Source organism: Pyricularia grisea (genome assembly GCF_004355905.1).
Source record: "Pyricularia grisea strain NI907 chromosome V map unlocalized Pyricularia_grisea_NI907_Scaffold_6, whole genome shotgun sequence".
Taxonomy (NCBI): Eukaryota; Fungi; Ascomycota; class Sordariomycetes; order Magnaporthales; family Pyriculariaceae; genus Pyricularia; species Pyricularia grisea.
The window spans coordinates 3,350,595-3,370,073 of NW_022156719.1; the positions used below are offsets into that span (position 1 = coordinate 3,350,595).

The following is a 19,479-nucleotide window of genomic DNA, read 5'->3' on the forward strand; positions in this document are numbered from 1 at the left end:
TATTTTGAGGGGGGAGGGGGCTCAACAGGATCATGTTTGCAAGGTATCAACCTGAATTCCAGATCATATGAACCATAGCACATGGAGAGATTGAATTCCAGTAAATCCCGAAACTTGAAAGGATGCTTTACAGCGGACAAAGACAACATTCCAAATGAAGGTCCAGTCGTCGAATAGCATCGTCAAAAGCTCTCACGAAGATTGGGTTTAGACAAGGCCATCAAATATATTGACGGCGACGCAGCCCTCGAAACCACTAATCCCGTTTTGGAGGTTAACGAGACTCACCGGTAGGGGCCACGACAGCTCAGCCAGCGAGTGGACCCTCATAAGCGGGATTAATCGCACTGCTTGACTGCGAGCTGAACATCGTCTTTAGAAGGAAAGGAAAAAAAAAAAAAAAAAAGATCTGTGCAAAATGTTGTGGAGTTATCAGTTACATTCAAACGTAATCCCGGCCCAACCTAAGAAGCTTAACGGTGCTGCAACCCATCTCGCCAAGTCAAGACAAGTTAGCTCATGCTCAAACCAAGATTTAGCCAATAAACATGGATCGGATCGTATGCAGTCTAGACTAACCTATCCAGAGTTCCACATACCATTTACGGTCCAGTGAATAAAAGACAGTACAATCCTAGAGCCAAGAACGCCATGCATCCAACTGCAGATAATAGACCCACCTGCCTACAAACCGATGGATGCATTCTTACCGACGAGCCGAGTATAGAATTGTACGTACTGCAAAAAGGCTGACAAATTAAAATGCTCCCTCCAGATGCCATTAGTTTCTATGCGCCTGAAATATACATCCTCCAGAGCTCTTTTTTTTTTTTTTTTGAAACTAATCTTTGATACACAATGGTACAACTAGGAACAAAGAAAAAAAAAACGCCAATGCCAAGCGCCGCTTTGCCATCATATGTGTCCCCCCTGAGTACAAAAAATCCAACGTAATGACACCATGTGTTCCTTCCGCCCACAAAACACTTTCCATCCCCCCTTACAGCATGATTGCCAGCTCCGCCCTGTCATGCCCATCCTCCTCCAGTGTGGGATAATAAGGGACCATGGCGTCGGCACCCTGAACATACGCGTCGTTGTAGAGCCGCCAGTATGGTGTGCGGACCTTGCGCGCAGGGTGGAACAGACCTGCCCACACGTAGTTAAGCACCAATCCCGGCCCGACGGCCATGCGTACGGCTTCGATAGCCTCAATGATACGGTCGATAACGTGCGGGCTCGTCTCAAACAGGTTCGGGTACAGAAGGTTGAGTAGGTGAACCATGGCGTCCTCGCAACCAAGACCAACTACACCAAGTGCAATATGCTTGACGACCGATGCCGCTGTCTGCCTGTGCACTTGGTCGCGGTCAATAAGCGCGTCTTCAAGTAGTGGCGTGACGGCATAGACGTAGTCCTTGGCCATTTCGCCAATGTACTCAAACATGAAACTCAGTGACTTGAGCACACCATTCTGCACGTTCAGCTCCGGTACACGATACTCGTTCATCAGTGCCGGCAGCACCGTGAACGGTGCACAGGTCTCGGCAATGATACCGATGGCGACGGCCGTGTTGACACGACTCTGACGCTCCTGAACGCGCAGGTTGTTGAGCAGCGTCGCCAACACGTCCTGTGGGCCAATGGCCTTGGCAATGAAACCAAATGTGTTGTTGGCTGCTCTTCGGATGCCCTTCTTGTGTGCCTTGAGCATATCGAGCAACTCGAAGCAGATTCTCATCCATTCGCGTGCGTTGACCGACTCGGGCCCACGGTCCGCAATGCGTCCTACCAAGTCGATCGTGTTCTCTTGCACCTTCTCGTGCCTGTTCCTCAGAATTGGCGTCAACCGTGGCAGCAGATCCTTGATGGGAGGCTGCATCTGGCTGATACCGACAACTGTAACAATCGACCGCAGGGCTCCCAGGATCGAACCAAGCACCTCGGGGTACTCCTCACCCAGATACTCATACAGCACGACGCCAAGCTTGCCCATCAGTGCATCCTCGCCGCATTGCTTCATTACCATGGCGATTCGCGAGATCAAGTCTGCTGCTTGCTGTCGTACTGTTGCCGACTTGTTGTTTAGCCTCCAGAGAATGGTGCTGACAATCTGGGGTAGGTATGGCTTGCATCGGGTACCGAGTGCGTTGACCACGGATCCGAAGCCGTTGAGCATAATGACGTCCTCAACGCTCTGCTCCTGGAACGCATGCAGGATACCATCGATGAGTCGCTCTTCCAGACGCTCGCCCACATCGGCTGCGCCCAGACTGGCAACAATCTTCTCTACTGTCTCCACCGTCATCTTCCTGTACGGCTCGCTCTCATCCTTGAGATTGATGACGATCCTCTCCAGGATCTCTCCTGCTCCGACCTTTTGTCCAATATCGACCGTGGTCTCCACTACTTGTCGATAGTTGCGCTTGTCGAGAGCCATACGCCGGACCCAGAAACTCTTGAAAAACTCATCCAAGACGTGTTCCTTGAGGTAACCGGCCGTGACACCCTCTGTTCCGGCACATTGAGACACCACCTTGAGCACAACCTTCTTCATTTCCTCATCCGGTGACGAGAATTCTCGCAACAATATTTCCATGATCTGGCTTGTGTAGTAGTTTGCATACTCCTCATCCATCAGAGGGATAATATAGCCTACGGCCTTGAGGAAGCCGGCCAAACCCTTACCTCTTTGCTTTCGTGCACCTGTCCAGAGAGGATTCAGGATGTCATCGAAACTCTCGATACCGTAAGGGTTGGCTGCTTCTGCCAGAGCAGCAATAGCCAAACTGGTCACAGTGCGCACCTTAGTCTGCTCGTCATTGAGGTTGGGTCCGATGCAGTCTACCAGACGCTTGAGATGGGGCAGAACGGCACATCCCATGAGAATAGGGATCTGCTGCACGATCTTGACACCCGTGTGACGAGCCTGCCATGACTTCTTGCTTCGGCAAACGGCCTGGAGGAAAGGAAGTAGGGCAGGAATACCTAGTGCTGACGCTACGACGGCGAAAGCTCGGGCTGTGGTGTTTCGCACGTACTCGTCGACGTGATCGATATCCGGTCTCATGGTACTGATCATGGTGGCAAGGCCAGCAGCTTTGGCAAGGTTGGAAATAATTTCGCGACCTTCGACTCGAGCGTAGTAGTCTTGGTCAATGAGAAGAGGCTCAATGACCACAAGGATCTTGTGAACATATGGTCTTACCATGTCGTCCAGTTTGTATAAAATACGGTCGATAACCTTGACCAACAGATGTCGCTCTTGGTCCTCGAGAGTCTTCTCCATCAAGAGTGGGAGGATCTGGTTAAATAGAGGGCCGGCCCCAAAATTGCGTGCGTTGTCAGTGAGCTGCCTCAGCGCCGTCTTTCGCATCGGAGGGGTGCCGTTCTTGACCTTGAGGAGCAGCCTCATTATTTTCCGCTCCTTCAACTCCTCAACGGACAACTGATCCTCGTTTGTCCCATCTGTGAGCTTGCCAAAATATGCCATGTCTTCTGGCTTGAAAAACTGCAAGTCTCCAACTCCAGGGATTTCCTTTGGCATTTGTTGGTTGGTGATGCGACCACTGTTGGGGTCCTGCATCACAAATCCTGTGGCGGGCGCTGGAGTCTGCATGAGCTTGTGCGCAGGCGCCCGCACGGGTTCATACCCAGGCGGGGGTTCGAGAACCTTGTAACCCTCCTCCGGGCCCGGCAGCATCGCATCAAGCTCCTCGTCGCTCAGAGCCATGTTGCGGTGAACCTCGGTACCGAAGCCTACCGGGACTGCTATTGGAGCGGTCTGCGACGTGTGCATCGGAGTGGCTAGACCCTGTGCTCCTACTGGAGTTGCTGATGGTGCCTGATCCCATCGCGACCTCTTCTTGGTCGGCTCAGTACCAGGTACCTCCAGAGCAGGTGCTTGATCCCACCTCGAACGCTTCGGCTTCGCATCGGTGGGTGTCGGTGCTGTCGCAGCTGCATCGTCTGTTGTCGCGACATCCCACCTCTTCTTGCGTTTGCGACCAGCAGAAGCATCTTCAGAGTTGTCCTTGCTGTCATCCTTCTTCTCCGTGTCCTTGAGCGTCGGCTGGTGCTCGGGCACATCACCGTTGGCAATCGAGTCCTTGTTCTTGGCTTCGATGGCTCGTCGGACCCTCTCCTCCTCTCGTTCGATCTCGCGCTCTTCCATGACATCGCGGTAGCTGGAGCCTTCGGCGCCGGCAGCGAAGGGATCCGCACGGGTCGGGGTGAGGACGCGATCGAAGCGGCGTTTCTGATAGTCGGTCTCTCGGTCAGTGATGCGGTTGCTCTTCTCTCCGCGTCCGGCTAGAATATCCTCCTCCTCGACGCCAGAGCCACGCGCGAATTCATCGATCTGGGCACGTGTGGCCGTATACTGGCCAACTAGGCTGCGACCATTGGTTCCAGCGTCCTCCATCTCCTCATCATCGCCATCAACGGCGGGCAGTGAGCGGTGATAGCCCGCATACTTGTCGACGCCATTTTCGCGATCGTAAAGGTCGGTGTCGAAGGCTTCATTGAGCTTGACTTTGGTGTCGGCGCGTTGGGTAGCCGGGTCGAACGTCCGGGATCCTTTTTTCGCGGCTGCTGCAGCGTTGCGTTCCTGCTGCAGCTTCTTGATCTGCTCAAAATCCGCGTCCGACATCTTTGCTTGCCGTGACGGATACTGCCTACATCAAGGCTGTGGATTGAAGATGAGGATGCGACCGATGAGAGGTTGGATTGAAATGAACGGTCGCAGAAGTTGTCTGGTGTCTGGTGCTTTCATGCTGTTGGAACTTTGCACGCAAGCCGACCGAGAGAGGGCGACAGAAATTATTAGCTTAGCCAGGAGCATCGGATAAGTGGGGCTGTACATGGCTCGACATGACAAGGATCCATGCCAAGCCAGCCGCTCAAAACCATCGCTACGGGTACGATAAACTCGCGTCTACTTTCATCAGCGCGCCTCTGCCTCGAACGTTTATTTTGGATTATGCTAACTCTTTACTAGCAGCGGTCCAGCCTGTTCCATCTCACAGAGTTTTATGCTCAATTAACCTGTTACAGTCTATTGATTTCTGCAAAAGTAAATACAGCATCAAAACGCATTACCGGTAGATCTTGGTCAGCAACCCGTGCCCAGCTATCGAATTTTTTAACCGGAAATACGCGGGGCGACCATCGAGCTCTGGACTCCCTACTATCCGTTTATTCATATCAGGTGACCTCGCGATCATCGGCGTTCACCCCGCCTCGGGGTTAGGGTCCTAAAGAACGCGTTGAACTGACTTTTGCCACATTGATCCATCGGCTTGCGCCTTCGCGCTGCCATTCATGCTAAACCTCCCTAATTCTCTGTGCAAGGTGAATTCTCTGTTCAAGGTGTTGTTCGTTGCATCGGCATCATCTCAATTATCTGGCACACAGCCAATGTGAATTTTCACACCACAAGGTCCTGCGTGATTCCCGGGAGAACATCATGGGGGCGGCTACAAAAACATCGAAAACGCCTCGTTCAATGGCAAAAACGACCCCCTCTAGACAAGTCATCACGTCCGCATCCAAGAAGAAGCCTGCGCCGAACGCGAGCATTCTAAGCTTTTTCAAGAAGGCTCCAGCGCCTGAGGAAACTTTGTTTGTGGGAAATGAGGTTTCGGCAGCGGCTGTCGTGGCTGAAGAGGACTTGGATGACGTTGATGATTCTACCGCAGAACGGTTCAATGAGGTTGATGTTCCGGTCAAAAGACGCAAGCTGAGTTGTGACGGCTTAGACAAGGATACGCCGGTTCATTCAGTTATAAAAGAGGAAAAACAGATCAAAATTCCGAGAGCAGAATCTCCGAACCCCCAACCAGCTCGAAAGCCCAGCAAAAAAGGCCCCTTTCTTGATGACGACGATTCAGACGACGACGACGATACAGATCATGACAACAGACCAGGGAAACGAAAGGTAGAATCGCCTAAGAAGATTCCAGAAACAGCTAAAGAAACAAAAGCGCTTCAGCCTAAAGAAAGTCCGTTACCCGCATCTCCCTCGACGAACCACAACCAAACTACAGGTCTAATTCAGGAGGAGCAGGAACATGACGACTTTGGCGATATTCCGGACGGAGCCGAGTGGGACGATATCGAAGATGCCGACGAGGCAGGCGAGGAAGGATTGGAAAGGCGGTATATGGAATATCAGGCTCGAATAGAGGCCCAAGAATCCGAGGCGGCTGTAATCAATAGCTGTGATGAAGTGCTGGACCCCGTTGGCGGTGCAGAATGTTGTCCTATATGCTCTTGCAGTTTGGCTGGAGTAACAGCTGAACAGGCGACTGTTCATGTCAACAGCTGTCTCGATGGAAAGCCAACACCGCTGCCCAACCAATCCAATTCAAACACTCCTGCACCCAAGACTACAAAGGACCCCTCACTATCGCCGCAAAACAAGGTAGTTGAATCCTCAAAGATGAGCAAGCGATTTGCTCGTGCAGCCATTGCACGTCCAGGGCAGGCGAATCCTATTACACTTGATGCGCCAGCCACCTCGGGCTCCAATGGTAATACGTCAGCATTCTCCAAACTGATGTCAGGTCACGCCGAGAACAACGCTTGGGCGGCGGCGGCGGCGGCAGAACAGTCCTCTCGCGGCAGGCAAGCTTACGAGCGCACATGTCCATTCTACAAGATCATGCCAGGCCTCTCAATATGCGTGGATGCGTTCCGATATGGTGCTGTACAGGGCTGCAACGCGTATTTTCTCAGCCACTTCCACAGCGATCATTATATTGGGCTGACTGCCAACTGGACCCATGGTCCAATATATTGCAGCAAGGTGACGGGAAGCCTAATCAAGTCCCAATTACGCACAGCAGCCAAGTACGTGGTAGAGTTGGAGTTTGAAGAGCGTTTTGTTGTGCCCGGGACTGAGGGTGTAGTGGTGACGATGATCCCGGCAAATCACTGTCCAGGGAGCTCCCTCTTTTTGTTCGAGAAGACATTAGGAAAAGGAAGCAGCGCCAGAGTACAACGCATCTTGCACTGCGGAGATTTCCGGGCATGTCCTGCTCACATCGCACATCCTCAACTTATGCCCGAGGTCATTGACAGCATATCGGGCAAGATCAAGAAGCAAAAGATCGATATCTGCTACCTTGACACAACATACCTCAACCCGCGCTACTCTTTCCCACCTCAGGAAGTTGTCATACGATCATGTGCCGAATTATGCGCTGCCTTGAACCATGGGTTGCAAGAGCAGGACGAATCTGTATGGACAAGGATCTTACGCCGACGTGAAGGCGTCTCAGATAATGACGTGAGCCGCTTCTTCATCAATGGTGAAGGTTCGGGTTCATCTCCAAACAAAAAAGGCAGTACGGGTGGGCGTGACAACCCTCCGAGTGCTTTGACGGCACTAAACCCAAAATCACGCCTGTTGGTAATTTGTGGAACGTACAGCATTGGCAAAGAACGCATCTGTAAAGCAATAGCCCAGGCCTTGCGCACCAAAATATTTGCATCGGCGCACAAGATCCGCATTATTGCGCAACTGGGCGACCCCGAGTTGACGGCATTGATGACCTCGAATCCCGCAGAGGCACAGGTCCACATGCAGATGCTCTCCGAGATCCGGCCAGAAACACTCTCCGACTACCTTGCCACTTACCGCGCCCATTTTGGCCGCATCGTTGGGTTTCGTCCTTCCGGATGGAACTACCGACCAGCGGGCACGGCTGCGAATGCCAATGCTTCCCCATCATCAGTGGCGATGACGACTTTGCTGCATGGCGGGAATTGGAGACCGCAGTATGCATCCAAGGACCTCGTACCGCAGCGTGGAAGCACCAACGAGGCCATGTGCTTTGGTGTTCCCTACAGCGAACACAGTTCCTTCCGCGAGCTGGCCATGTTCATCATGAGTCTTCATATCGAGAAGATCGTCCCTACCGTGAACGTGGGGAGCGAGGTAGGACGCAAGAGAATGAAAGGATGGACTGATCGCTGGCTGGCAGAGCGTCGTAGGGGTGGTCTCACTAGGCTTGTGCGGGACGAGAACGGAGAGGAAGAACAGGCTGCTGAACAGAACTCGAGTACTCTCTGGGATGGGAAAAGCAACCAAGGGGGTGTTTTGCGATGGTGATTAGCGAGGAGTCTTTTTTGATGGCTTAATGACGATCTAGAATAAATGTGTTATGCCTGCCAACAAAGTGCGCGGAAGCAAAGGTTGATCAAGGTCATTCGATTTGTGCCCGGCATGCGTAAATAGTGATGCGAGGCTCTGATCGGATTAGAAGAGCCAAGTTTCTCATGCTTACAGGGCTTGTAAAGCTTTGCGGCCCTGCAGCTTCATAGCCCATGTTCCGTATCTACACATTCAAGAAATGAGACCAAGGTTTCGCCTCCCGTCCCGTACGGGCGTCCCAACATCTATCTGGTTTCTACCAGAGTCTGATTGATCACGGGGTCCATTGGCCCCAACGAATGGACGAACTCAACACCCGTCCCAAACAGGCATCTCTACTTTTTTTCCTCCCTCGTCATTCCGCGGGCCGCGACCTTAACGCTTGGGCGCCGTAGAAGCCGCTTCCCTCCTCGTCGCGTCCTCCAAAAGCGGGACGTCGACGTGGGAAGCAGGCAGGTGGATGTACCTGACTACGCTTCCGCGTATGAAGACATTCTTGACGGCGCTCTTTTGTTGTTGATCGAACAAATTTTTTTTATCCATTGTTAGTAATTTGTTCTTTGCCAGTTTTTAATGCTCCTCTGTCTCCTGCCAAGATTTGGAAGGTGGAAAGGAAACGAGTGATTATTATAAAAAAAAAAAAAAAAAAAAAAAAAGGAACACCCACCAGGTGCGGATACTTGATATCCTCGACGACGGATATGTCGTCAAGCTTGAGGTTTAGGTACTGGTCAACGCTCTTGAGGGTGCCGCGGATCTGGATGCTGTTCTTGAGCTCGACGGTGATCTCGACGTCGATCAGCGTCTTGAAGAAGCTGTAGTATTTTTTTGTTTATCGACGACCACCAGTTAGCAAGCGGTTCAGGTATCCTTTTCTGAGCAGTTATCTTTCTCGAACCAAACGAGAGTATCCCAAAGTGACAATTTGTTTGTTTGTGAAGCCGCCCATATGCAGATCACGTGGCATCGATGGGCTCGTCTGCGATGAGGGGGGAAAGAGGCCTGGGTTTGGGATTTCTGCTTCTTGTTTACCTGAAAAATAACATCGCGGCGGTTTTTGGTTCAGCAGAGACAGCGAATATGATTGGAAAGTAGAGCGGGAAAAGACGTTGGTAACGGGTTTGTGTGCAATATCTTCCCCAACAGCGTCAACATTAAATACAGTCAAGTAGATCATAGGTCGAACACTGTCGCGGACATCTTGGGTTGGTTGTGGGCAGAATGCAAGGTGGCGCACGGACCATGTTTCTCGTTTGGTTGGGTCGTGGGTGATTTTACCACCGCCGCTGACCAATTGGGTTGAAGCAAGACATCGCCTGTTTGATGAATGGGAGCTCCCTACTATTACAGTGAATATACATTTTGATCAGGCATTTTGAAAATAGTAATTTTTCAACTACATTACATACCTCAAGAATTACTGGTTTGGAATCTTTTCAGGCATTCAAGGTAGGACATCATGATTGAAAAGAATCCGGTGACAGATCTAGCAGCCGACAGAGCTCTGTAATATCTAGCCCTTCCTCCAAAAAATAAATAAAAAAATAAAAGAGATAAACAAAGACAAAGAGGCATGTCTGTGCCCAAAGCCAGCAAAATTCAAAAGGAGGCAACGAAAAGATCCCAGGCTCGCGGAGCCCGAGACGTAAAAGCTTTTTCAACCCCTATTTCAGGCCCACGATCGTTTGCTGTGGGTGTCACTTCCATCTCCTCCGACCATCAACTAATCATGAGTATCTGACCAAGTCCACCTCTCCATTTCTTCTTGCTCCCAGTAATCCCAGCGCCAAATATATCCCCACCGAGACCAAATCTAGTCTGTACTTCATAGGCAAACCAAAATCAAAATTGCAAACATTCTGTACTATACTCATCCGCGTGCTCTCATTGCTCGTGACCTTATGAAGAAAACAATAAACCAAATTGAGTTAGGGGATGAAGGATGCGCAATTGATGAGTTTTGACTGGAAAAGACAAAAGACAAGCGGCGAATTATTCAGAGAGAACAGACTGGTTCTAAAACATGAAAACGCCCGGAGATATATCGTCCTGATGGCAGTGGTGGGAAAAGGATCCGAGTCGTCATTCTCCTGACTGTTGATTCAGCCATTGACAATGATACGACACTTGCGCCTTCGTCAAAGAATGATTTAGAGATGGAGCGAATCTTTATCCCACTGAGGTTTGACAATGACAACAAATAGGAAAACACCGAAGCTCGAGAATCATTGACATACTTATGAAAAGAAAAAAGAAAGAAATGATGAAATGTCAAATTCTTATGTTCTCGAGAAAGAAAACCGAAAAATACTAGAAGGCACAATAGGTCGCCCAATCTCTGCACAATGTATCGCTAGGAGGACAAGGAAAGCAAATCGCAAGCCTCCGGACTCCTCGCCAAATCACCACAGCCAGGAGGGCCAGAAACTGTCGCGAAGGAAAACAAAAATGCAACCTGGCATATCTGAACACTTTCGAATCATAAATCGTGTCATTAACAACAAAAAAGAGAAGGCTCTGGGTATAAAACTGGGAGTTATGCATATACGTCGGAAGGGTAAGGAGTTGGGGCATGTTCATTCATCATCCATCGTCCTCGGCATCCTCCTCCTCTTCAACATCAGGACTTTCTGTGTCCACTTTGGCCTTCTTGTTGGCTGTATCCGGGACCGACATGGACTTGCGCTTGTTATTGGCCTTTGCTGGCGGCGACGACTCGACATCATGTTTGATCTCTGATTCACCGCCACCCAATCCCTTCTGTTTCTCAATCTCAAGGACCTCGTCGGCAGTGAGGAAACGCCCACCAGGACCACGGGGCCGCCGCATAGCGTGATTGTGTCGAGACTCGTGCAGATAAGGTTTCCGTCCCTTGGAGGTTAAGCGGAGTTGTTCTTCAAGCTTTTGTCTTGCTACCCGGCGCTTGAGAATCCGATGAAACTGCTTGGCATTCACGTATAGTGGAGACTCTTCCACTGCACCAGCAGCAATCTCGGGTGATTGAGGCGGGCCCATCTGTTGCGCAGGCATGGTCGGCGCCGCAACACCGGAGCGGGCACCAGTGTGATTCATCATGGCCTGGGCATTCGGCAGTCCAGGACTAGTGACCTGGCTCATGCGACGTTGTGCCTCCATCTGTTGAGGAGAGCGGGGGTTGCCCCTAGCTTCCTTCTTCGAGCCCATACGCGGTGAGGTTTGCTGCAGGCTTGGGTCTGACGGTAAGCTGTAGGGATAATTTGAGCCTGAAGCGGCAGCGGTGGCTGCTAGTGCGGCGGCCTGAATCCCCGGCATTCCATAGTGCAAGCTTTGCTGGGGCACTCCGTACGATGGTTGGTACATGTGGGTTTGGTTGGCGTTTGCGGCTTGCTGATTCTGTTGCGGGATGATGGGCGAGGTCTGGACATGTTGAGACGTTGGCGATGTAATGTTATTAGACGCCGTTGAGGTCTGAAAATTCGAGTGCGCATTTTGCGGCGGTTGCTGGTACTGCGCGTACTCCATCATTCTGGATGATTGATGGCAAAGGACGCGCCTGTGTCGATGTTGTTTAGTCGGTCAAGCTCAAGCTTATGTTATTCTTCGCTTAAAAGCGAGGAATGGCTGGTTTGGTCAAGCGCAGGTGGAGTGTAAAAGTCTGGATGCACGCGCAAGAATCATACGGCGATTGGCGACTATAGATCAAAGGAGCAAATATGTGTAAAGCTCAGTTGCAAAGTCACACAAAAACGTCGATGTCGGGTTGGGCACGCGTAGATCAGGGCTGGCGTCACTTGGGTATCCGTGGACTTGGTTGGATGTGCACACCCAATCTATTGGTTATGCGTGGATGCGCTGGCAAGGTGTCTAGGAGGGAGGTGAGGGTCAATTGGCTGCAACGCGACATATGTGAGCTGATGTAGTTGGGCCGTGGGGCAACCTGATTGCAGGTGTGGCTAAGCTCTTGGGCTTCGAAGGAGGCAGACAGGTAGATAGATAGTAACATACCAGCGCGAGGCCACGTGAGTGTGGATGATAACTGTGACACGAGCAAGGTGAGGCTTGCAAGGCAGCCCGGTTTTCGGATGGGTAGCGGAACGGAGCGGACTTTCTCTTTGGCCAAACGGCGTAGTGGATTTTTTTTTTAAACTTGTTCCCCAGAAAATCAGTCGGCCAACCGTTTAATCTTTGAGCTCTGGGCTTTTTAAGATCTATCCAACCAGGTTGATTAGCCCTGCAGCGATGCGATATATAAGTGGTGGACGAGACAGCTTGGACAAGAAGAAGAAGGGTGGGATCTGGGAAGGGTCGGGGGTAGGTCGGTGGGCGACTGATTTTGGCGCCTCGGAACTCAGCCCTCCCACCACCGACTTTGATGCGTTGGCATGCATGACGACGGAACATGCAGGATCCAGGCAAGGGCCACCCCCTGTCGCCGAACCCCCAGCTCATTCGCACTTCCACTTTGGAAGAGCAAAGACGAACGGTCTGCCCGTCTGCTTCACCACGCAGTTTTGTGTCGGCGAAGAATATCCACAGAGCACAAAGAAAATGGTAGAAATGGGAGACATGGGGGAAATATAGGCAGCAAGGTCGGCGACCTGAACGACTTCAAGGTCGGAAACTCTAAGCTAGTAAATGCACGGAGCCGAGGAGCTACGGTTGTCGTACTCAGTACTGAGCTGCCGTCGACACCGCATTTCCAAAGCGTTGATACCACAAGAATGACGTGCACAGCAAGGGGGGGAAAATATCAACAACACAGGCCTGACGACAGGGTTGTGAAAATCTTGGATTTCACGCATGTAACTCCCACCGCTACTTAGCTGGGCCAGGGGAGAAAAGTCGCCATTTCCAACGCAAAGAGCGCAGATGAAAAAAAAAAAAAAAAAAAAAAAAAAAAAAGAAATCAACACTTGAAGGTATATTTCGCTGTGCAGATCCGGGGACGGCCGTTCAACTCCGTTTGATGGGTGGACTGGTTGCGTTGCGATTGATGAAGCGAGCGAAAGGTTTGCTCAACCAAGAGAGCCTGCCGTTTTTTTGCGCAGCAGGCTCTGGATTACAAGCGGGGGCGGTGGTGTGGGGCACAGAAGCTCTGAGGAGGGGGGTGTACATGTAACATAGCTGTACTGTACTGAGGAATGATGGGGGCCATGTAAAAAGAAATGAATAGGACCCAAGTACTTACTGTTGATTTGAGTATGAGACAGTCGGTATCGGGATGGGATCGAAAGGCGATCAAGTGCGGCTTCTATGTCTCAGTAAATGATACTGATGAGACAACGTAAGAATTAGTATGACAAGTCTGACAGTTTCAAACAAATAAGCAAAGAGCGAATTGTGAAAACTACCAAAGACATCCATCTGTACGCTGTACGGCACTGGAAGGGGTAAGGTATATAAATCGAGGTGCACATGCAACCATTGAAAACTTGCTGGTCCGCTGGCCATGCAGGCGACAGTCGAGCGCTTCTCGATTGGGAAATTTGGGGAAGATTATGAAAGGTAGGGCAGCGGTTTTCGACGTATATCGAAATGCGTTCTTTTGGTCGGTGGAGAGAAGAATGCATGCAGGTTGCTGGTGGACATGGTCAGGGAGGGAGGGGAGGCGGAATTGATGAGGGACACAGGCAGGTACTTAGACTGCCAATCCCAACCATGACAACCAAGGCCAAATCTGCTTAGCAGCCGTAGAATGACGAATACACAAGCACAGGTGTTGCGAATAGCATCAACTTCATCTCCCGAGGCCACATTGAACTAATTGTGCTCCGCAGACAGGAGGAATCACCTGACCGGGGTCAGAGCCAATTGCAATACTCAAGAGGCAAATGGCAATGGTGATAGGCCTCCAGAATGTTGTGTGTTTTGGACAAATCGAGACGAGTTCTGAAAAAGGGCTGCTGAGAACGAGTGCTGATTTGCCAGTAATTCTCCATGACCTCTCCGCTTGGAACGAGTAGCGATACGCCGTGGTGGGTTGGGGTCTCTTTTTTTTCTGGGTTCGGCAGGACATGGACCTCTGATGTGTCTTGCCCATGTGGAGAGGAAGGCATTTAATCGAGACGAGACAGCCAACGAAATCGCCGACATACCTCATTTGGGGTGGATGTTGGTGATGCGATTGATAGACACCCTGTGCAACAATCATGACCGAGTATGCAAACAAGACCCAAATTGAGGGAAACAAAAAAAAGAGGGCGGGGTGACAGAGACGGATGCGAAGCGGGATGTGTCAAACTTCAAACGTGAAACTTTTTGTGCGGTGCATGCAAGCAAAACAGATACATGTAGGAGAGGCAAAGCACGGAAGGAACAACTAAAAAAACAAAACAGGAGCTCGATCCCATTCACTTGACCTTGCATGTAGGTACTGGGATCTGGTGTTGCCCTCAAAGACATCGCACCATGAACACAAACGCGCAGAATAACAAAAACTTTGACGAAATCGAATTTGACTCACGTGTACCAAGTTACAGATATTGACGTCCAATAGATTGTTATGCGACAGGCGCAGAAAAGACTACCCCTCGGCCCTATGTCGCAAAGGGACGTGAAAATTGTTTTGAGAACGAGCGCGCGTCGGGTTCAGCCGTTTGCGCGACAACGGTATGGCAGTTTTGGCAGGTTGAAATGAACCCCGCGACCAAGCTAAAAATGAGCCTTGGTTGGGCGAACAAGAATAAAGACGTGAAAATAGAATTAAAAAGAGACCAATCAATGGACGATTAGAACTCTTTTTTTTTTAATTTTCTGTTCGCGTCGAATGAAATTTTTCGATGAGTCGGGGGCCAGTCTGCCCGTTGATTTGATGAATTTTTGCGCGAGGATGGAGACCGAGGCGTTTGGGTGATTGATTGGTCGTGCGAGAAGGAGAGACGAGGAGCGCGAAAGGTGATTTGAGGATGCGGACACACAGGCCTTTTACTGAGCGTTAGTGGCTGAATCAGCCAAGCTCCAAAAGTGGGGCTTTGCCCCAGTCGAGATTTTCTTTCTTTTCCAGTCGACCTTGAATCCAAGTTCCAGCCTTACCAACCCAGCCGCCCAGTTCCTCCGCGATGTGTCCGAACGGTCGACTGTCAGGTCGATTCGAGTGTCGTGATGGATGGGTGGCTGGTACGTGACGTGACAGGGGTCCTGCTGGGTCGGTCTGCACGCAGTGATATACTACAGTATGGATAGAGCCCTGGCGTTCAAGATGGCGTGGCTTGACTCATCGTTATTCGTTCTTCACGGAACTTGTTCTTCAAGAGCGGAATCAAGATGATCGACCGATCGGGGATTTGGACATTTCAATAATAAATGCCTTTGATGTGTTTTGGTCGATCAAGTGTTTTGATCCAGCCGTTGAGAGTGCTGCAATCCTTCCTTCCGAATATTGTCACATCGCTCACACACACACCTCGCCCACACACTCACACGAACATTCATTCGCCTGAGGGTAGCATGCACTAAAGCACTTATCTTCACTATTCGGAGGCAACAATCGGCTTTTATCGACCAGGCCAGGGTGCTAACCCAAAGGTCGGTGACGAGCTAAAATTAGACAATAAATCAGCATATTGACCGTTGCAGTCGCACAATTCTATCCCGCGTTGGTCATGTTTTCGGCACATTCATAATTCTAATTAATGTTCAATTATGGGCCGGAATCAACTGTCAGAAGCCGATCTCATTATCATCAGCGCGAACCTGCCGTGACAGCTCCCGCTTCGTGACGCTGACCCACGGCCATTACAACCCGAAGGGGAAACACGACCGAAGCAGTAGAATATCGCAAGAATTGCCACGGCACGCAGGACTTGTCGCAAGTTTAGTGTCCCTCCCCCTCCCTTCCTAAACCTTCCTTTTGCTCCGACTGTCAGCGTCGGCCCAGATCAAGCCCCGAGTCGAGAAGAAATCTATCAACAAAAACAATAAAATAAAAGAAATATTGAAAAAGCAATAAACAAATGTGGCCCGTTCTCGCTACAGAATACGGAGGCAGCAATGTACATGATTACTACGTCAAGCACTAAATATACATACGAACTCGGTACGGAGTAGTAATGGATGTGACCGCCTTTTGTTACCGTTTGCAGGATCCCTGCGCGCCTAACAAAAAAAAAAAAAAAAAAAAAAAACAGGTGCCTGAGGTGGGCGCCCTTACAGCAGGTAAAAGTCGGTGAGACCATCTTTGCACTCCCTTGGCGACGTCCTTTATTGAAGGAAGCAGGCATTGAACAAACGATATAGAACCGAGCACAAAAAAGTTGTTCCCGCTAATCTTATGTGTACGTTGTTAAGCGCCTTCTGTGAGCAACACCAGAACAAAAAATACGAGGCATATGGCAGCGCACTTGCTCACAATCGGCCGGCCACTCGCGTACAGTAGCGGAGGTTCGCCCCTCCGAGTGGGCGGCCAATATGGACTCCACTAGGCTTAGATCATTGGATGTAGAGCGAGGGATTTCTGGGATGAGCAAGCCAGCAAAGCTGTCGGGGATCCATGCGCCACAGCCACAGCTGTGCAAACAACAAAGGTGGCCACGGATGATGTCAATGTCAATTAGTCACAACTGACGAAGATAGATCAAGTCCTGCACGTGCCCAACTAGTGTGGAGGGAGGGAAAAAAATCCCTCTTTTTCCCCTCAACCCACTTCGCCTCTACAAGCCTCTTTAACGCCAAAACTGCTGCGTACTCCGTACCTGTACGGGATACAAGGAGGCAGGTAGGGATGTCTGGCCCGTTTCGAAATTTGTAATATTCTCCGGTCAGGCTTGAGATTGGACAATGCAACCCCCAAGCAAATCCGCTCGTCGATCTTTGGTCCAAAACCCCCAAGCTTCAAATAAAGCTACCTAGCTAGTGTGCATCACAGGGCGGAAGGTAACGCTCTGCCAATTTTATTCGTCGGCGGCAAACGCAACAACATCACAGGAGTCTCGACCACCCTTCAACACGTCAACTGTGGTTACCCGAAATTGTTCTCCCCTTGTAGTGAATTGGGCTTATTGGTTTGAAATGATATCTGACACGGGGTTGTTTCCGTCATCTTGTCGAACGCCATTATAGCTGTTCAGCTCTAGTCACGTGACGCTAAGACATGCTCGGCTAGACATGCCTTGCCATGTTTTGGCCTTGTACGTCATTTTATATCATGTTATGTCATGTTCATGACTACATTGCAAAATTGTATATAATGATATTTTGTGATTGTAGACTCTCCGGCGTGGAGGGCTAAATTGGCATCTGACAGCTAGAACTATGGCTAACATGTATTCCAAATCCACCTTATATCAAGCGAAGCAATGGAGTAATGTGTAGGGATGTGGGATGACTACGTACTCTTGAGAAAACATAATAGAGTGTCGTTTTACTTCGTAGAATATCAGAGAAACATAGCAGGGCTATCACGGGCCTGGATATGCTTGCTCTTTTTTTTTTTTTTTTTTTTTTTTTCTGCAAGATGAAATCCGAGTCAGTCAGCATCTCTTCTACCTCAATCTGCACATAAACCTCCACACGAAAGTCCATCACAATACATATTTCCCCAAACTAGGTTCGTATAATTATAATAGGAAATTAGTCCAACCAGTTGCCAGCGAAAATGTAATCGGATCATGCTCTCGTACGCCAGCTGGGCTGTCAGTGTAGCTCAGCTCTCTTGGTGAGTAAATATTTTGCCAGGTCTGAAAAAAGTTTTGCCAATAGTCAGCAACTGCAGGAATGGATTCTCTCCTACGAGAACAGCATGAAGTTTGAGCAACAATTGCATAGTGTTGAATCAGCCCTTCTGTTCCCAGTGACTCTGGCACGTTCACATTGGCAAATATGTTCCCGTATGAGCAACTCTTGTCCTCTCGCAGTATTCAACAAAAATTATGACGATGGCCATACCTGAATCGTGGTTCCTGCATGATCTCTTACATGGATCAGATCGGTACTGCTTCCTTGCTACGAGCAGGCGCTAGGGTGATGAAGCCGACAGGTTCGTCTTGACTCGAGACCTACAGTGAACGTAGTTTCTCTGTATGCGAACAGAACTAGACTGACCGTCAAGCTACAAAGCTATCCGGGAGTCTATCACTACTATAAGATAATTGTCAGGCAGCCCCTGGAGTGGGAACAGGGTTTACATGATTTATAGCGTGAAACATTTTATCGCCATATACCAACAGCTGCTCATGGGATCGCTTATCAAGCAAACTTTTGTGCTGTATTAGGATGACCCTGAAGCCTGGGATACTCCAGATGATACCAAGCACTTACTCGTCATGTAATTATCAGCCAAATATAGTCGGAAACCGGTACAATACAGTAGCGATATTGGATTAGAAAGACCACAAATATGCCGTCAGACTCCAATGGCCGCCTTCACCAGCAACCCAAGCATCGGGCAAGGAAGCCCGGGTAACCATTACACCCTTTACATATTCACCAAAGACGACCATCATCGCTGTTCCATTGAGTTTTCTCACGTTCTGGGTTGGTTTGTATCCCTTTGTCAGGCAGAATCCTAGTCAAATGCCGCAAGGAAGTCTTTGCCGAGCCCGACTTGCTGGAGTCATTGCTTGATATCATCTCAAATGGCGCCGATGGGCATGTGATTTCGGATAGCTCCAGTCGCATGTTTTCTCACTGCCATTCGCCAAGCGAGAGAAGTTGTCGCACTTCATATGGCTCGTCGACAAACTCATCGAGCACGGTAGGGCTGGGGTGTGATAAGATGCTTCGTGTCAACGGAGAAGGATTCCGTATTAGCTACTAGCATCCGCTTACAATATTACAGGCTGCTGTGAGGCCTCTAAGCTACTGGGAATGGGTTATAATGCCTGTCACCCCGGCAGGGAGTAACAGGGCCTTGAGGCAGAGCTCAATCTGAGTAGGCACTCATGTAGAACCAAGGGATATATATAATATTCATGGATATCAATAAGATCATGCGGAAGTCATTTCGAAGTCTGCGGTATGTAGATAAATTTCATGGTCTAGAAAGCTTTCGACTGGAATGTGAGCTGTAACTGCTATCCGAAGTCTTAGTATAGACAGGTAGGTCTTGGTAGTTCATAATAAGCCTGTAAGAGATATGCGAGCCCAAGGAAACTACCAGGGACATTTGACAGTCACTCCATAGGCGAGCGCCATACAGCAGCCAGGGTAAGATCCTACGTGCGTTTGTAGGTGGCCCTTGATATCTACGAAGAACCTGAAGTGATCCGGGGAAGGCTTAGAGTGATGCCAGAACCGAAGGAACGCAGCCATAATGTCAACATGTCAATACGCTGACCAGCTAGTAGACGAAGGATTTTAGCTCCCGCAAGAAGGATGGCGCCTAATACATCACGGGGAATAGAAGA

At 49.9% G+C, this 19,479-nt stretch overlaps 5 protein-coding genes across 5 annotated transcripts; 2 read left to right on the forward strand and 3 right to left on the reverse strand.

Annotated features, from left to right (window-relative positions):
• Positions 1-1,000: 1,000 nt before the first annotated feature.
• PgNI_08986 (uncharacterized protein) lies at positions 1,001-4,651 on the reverse strand (the record flags this gene model as incomplete). Its single annotated transcript, XM_031128976.1, has 1 exon — positions 1,001-4,651. One exon carries the CDS (start codon positions 4,649-4,651, stop codon positions 1,001-1,003), a length of 3,651 nt encoding a protein of 1,216 aa, XP_030979165.1.
• Positions 4,652-5,467: 816 nt separating this feature from the next.
• PgNI_08987 (uncharacterized protein) lies at positions 5,468-8,116 on the forward strand (the record flags this gene model as incomplete). The annotated part of the gene is made up of 1 exon (XM_031128977.1): positions 5,468-8,116. The coding sequence occupies one exon, from the start codon at positions 5,468-5,470 to the stop codon at positions 8,114-8,116; it is 2,649 nt and encodes an 882-aa protein (XP_030979166.1).
• PgNI_08988 (uncharacterized protein) lies at positions 6,622-9,333 on the reverse strand. The gene is made up of 3 exons (XM_031128978.1): positions 9,191-9,333; positions 8,826-8,973; positions 6,622-8,665 (listed from the first exon to the last, which is right to left on the reverse strand). Exons 1-3 carry the CDS (start codon positions 9,202-9,204, stop codon positions 8,534-8,536), a joined length of 294 nt encoding a protein of 97 aa, XP_030979163.1. The 5' UTR covers positions 9,205-9,333; the 3' UTR covers positions 6,622-8,533.
• A 1,408-nt stretch (positions 9,334-10,741) lies between these two features.
• Positions 10,742-11,662, reverse strand: PgNI_08989 (uncharacterized protein; the record flags this gene model as incomplete). Its single annotated transcript, XM_031128979.1, has 1 exon — positions 10,742-11,662. The coding sequence occupies one exon, from the start codon at positions 11,660-11,662 to the stop codon at positions 10,742-10,744; it is 921 nt and encodes a 306-aa protein (XP_030979164.1).
• An 874-nt stretch (positions 11,663-12,536) lies between these two features.
• On the forward strand, positions 12,537-12,692 carry PgNI_08990 (uncharacterized protein; the record flags this gene model as incomplete). Its single annotated transcript, XM_031128980.1, has 1 exon — positions 12,537-12,692. One exon carries the CDS (start codon positions 12,537-12,539, stop codon positions 12,690-12,692), a length of 156 nt encoding a protein of 51 aa, XP_030978642.1.
• Positions 12,693-19,479: the final 6,787 nt, after the last annotated feature.